At 41.8% G+C, this 2,098-nt stretch overlaps 1 protein-coding gene across 1 annotated transcript; it reads left to right on the top strand.

Moving 5' to 3' along the window:
* Positions 1–450: 450 nt before the first annotated feature.
* On the top strand, positions 451–1,667 carry LOC131003896 (uncharacterized). Its single transcript, XM_057930462.1, has 2 exons — positions 451–1,433; positions 1,538–1,667. Exons 1-2 carry the CDS (start codon positions 1,121–1,123, stop codon positions 1,567–1,569), a joined length of 345 nt encoding a protein of 114 aa, XP_057786445.1. The 5' UTR covers positions 451–1,120; the 3' UTR covers positions 1,570–1,667.
* Positions 1,668–2,098: the final 431 nt, after the last annotated feature.

Below are 2,098 nucleotides of genomic sequence, written 5' to 3'. Positions count from 1 at the left end.
TAGCAATATGAGTAAACGTCCACCCAACGTGGCTTACTTCATATTTGTTTTTCATAAGTTTGTCAGAAGAGGTTTCTATAAAAAATATTTAAACCATTAAAGTAGTGGGAGTTATGCAGTAAACGTCCACCCAACGTGGCTTACTTGTGTAATTTTCACAAGTACTTTGGAGAATGGAATTAAATAAGATAACCAAGAAAATTAAATTGAAAGCGGCATGGTCCTAGTGAGTATGCTAATTTCGAGAATTTAATTTTCAAGGTTAAAATGTGGTCATTGCTTAGATATCATATCAAGTACAATGTACAACTCCCAAAGGAGTCCCTTCTTGATGATGATATGGTCTAGTTAAGGTGCCAACTATTAATTTCCTTTGTCAAAAAGGTCAAGTTGACATGGATGGAAATTAAATGACTAGGTAAATAGTCTGGTTGAGGAGTTCATGTGTAAACGTCCACCCAACGTGGCTTGCACATGGGATTCTTTGAGCCGTTGGAGGTTTCATTAATATTGTTTTATCAAAAGGTTACAATATTACTGTTACGAACTATGTGCGTTTCATGTTCTTACATGTTTATTTGTTTACTTTCAGATATGTCTATGTCTCCGATTATTAACATTCTAGCCAACAATCCTCTCACCGGTCCAAATTACACTGAATGGAAACGCCATATTATGTATATTCTTGACGCTGATGAGCACAGTTTTGTGCTTACCACTCCACGTCCCGCGGCCTTAACTGATGAGTCGACTGATGCGGAACGTGAGGCGCATAAAAGGTGGCACAAGTCGAATAATATGGCCAAGTGCTATATTATGATGACTATGTCGCAAAATTTGCAACTCCAGCATCAGGTCATGGATGACGCAGCGACCATCATGTTAAACCTCAGCGAGGTTTATGGGGAGTCCGAGAGGTCTGCTCGTTTTAACTTGATGAGAGAAATCTTATCTTGTAAAATGAGCGAGGGCAGCTCGGTGCACGATCATGTCATGCATATGACAAATCTGTTTGACAGGCTTGATCTGCTAGGAGGGGGGTATCGAAGGCGAAGCCAAGGTCGATATCATCCTCAATACTCTCCCCAAGACTTTTGAGCATTTCCGTCTCAATGTCGTTATGAGCAAGGCCAACTATACTCTTAATGAGTTGTTGAATGCTCTAGTTTCGGCAGAGGGGGTCATGGGCACGCGCAATGGGAAAGAGGTCCTTGTTGCTGCCAAGGGATCTACTTCTTCGTCGAAAGGCGGGAAAAAGAAGTGGAAAGGTCCAAAGGGCAAGCATGACCATGAGGCTAGTGGGAGCGGTAAAGCCAAGGTTGATGGCCCTAGCGGCGGCGTGAACAAGCCGACAGCCAAGGGAAAGTGCTTCAAGTGCGGCAAGGTTGGGCATTGGAAGAAAGATTGTCCAGTGCTCAAGGCAAAGGGACAAGGTACGTCACAAGTTTTAGTAACAGAAACATGTTTAGCTTCGTTTTCTACTCATTCGTGGGTAGTGGATACGGGGGCAACTGACCATGTTTGTTACACCTTGCAGGGGTTCAACCCAACAAGGGAGCTGGCAAGTGATGAGATCACCATCTCCATGGGCAATGCGTCGAAGGTCGCAGCTGTTGCTATTGGAGATTTATCTTTATGTTTTGGTGATGACATTTTAGTTTTGAGAGATATTTTATATGTGCCGGAGTTTTCGGCGGAACATAATTTCTGTTTCAAAGTTGTTTTTGAATGGATATTCTGTTACTTTTGATGGGGGTGTCTCTATCATGAGAGATAACAAGATTATTTGTTCTGGAATTTTGAACAACTCTCTCTATACTATTACATGTCCAATGAATAACTCTGTCCATGTTGCATCTACATCACAAATTCTTCCAAATCCTAATAAGAGAAAATATTACTCTCATGAACAATATACACATACTTGGCACCTAAGATTAGGCCACATCAATCTAAATAGGATCCAAAGGCTCGTTTCAAATGGAATCTTGAAAGACTTTCAAGCTGTGCCATTTAGAACCTGCGAATCCTGTATAGAGGGAAAGATGACGGCAAGGCCTTTTAAGGCAAAGGGGAATAGGGCCTCGGATGTGTTAGA

Source organism: Salvia miltiorrhiza, unplaced genomic scaffold (genome assembly GCF_028751815.1).
Source record: "Salvia miltiorrhiza cultivar Shanhuang (shh) unplaced genomic scaffold, IMPLAD_Smil_shh original_scaffold_287_1, whole genome shotgun sequence".
Classification (NCBI taxonomy): domain Eukaryota; kingdom Viridiplantae; phylum Streptophyta; class Magnoliopsida; order Lamiales; family Lamiaceae; genus Salvia; species Salvia miltiorrhiza.
This window is presented reverse-complemented; position numbering and strand designations above follow the sequence as displayed.

Bases quoted from the DNA above. Each gene is read 5' to 3' on its own strand.
- LOC131003896 (XM_057930462.1), top strand. From the start codon at position 1,121: ATGAGCAAGGCCAACTATACTCTTAATGAGTTGTTGAATGCTCTAGTT. The intron at 1,434-1,537 runs GTACGTCACAAG...TACACCTTGCAG, and splicing joins GCTCAAGGCAAAGGGACAAG to GGGTTCAACCCAACAAGGGA.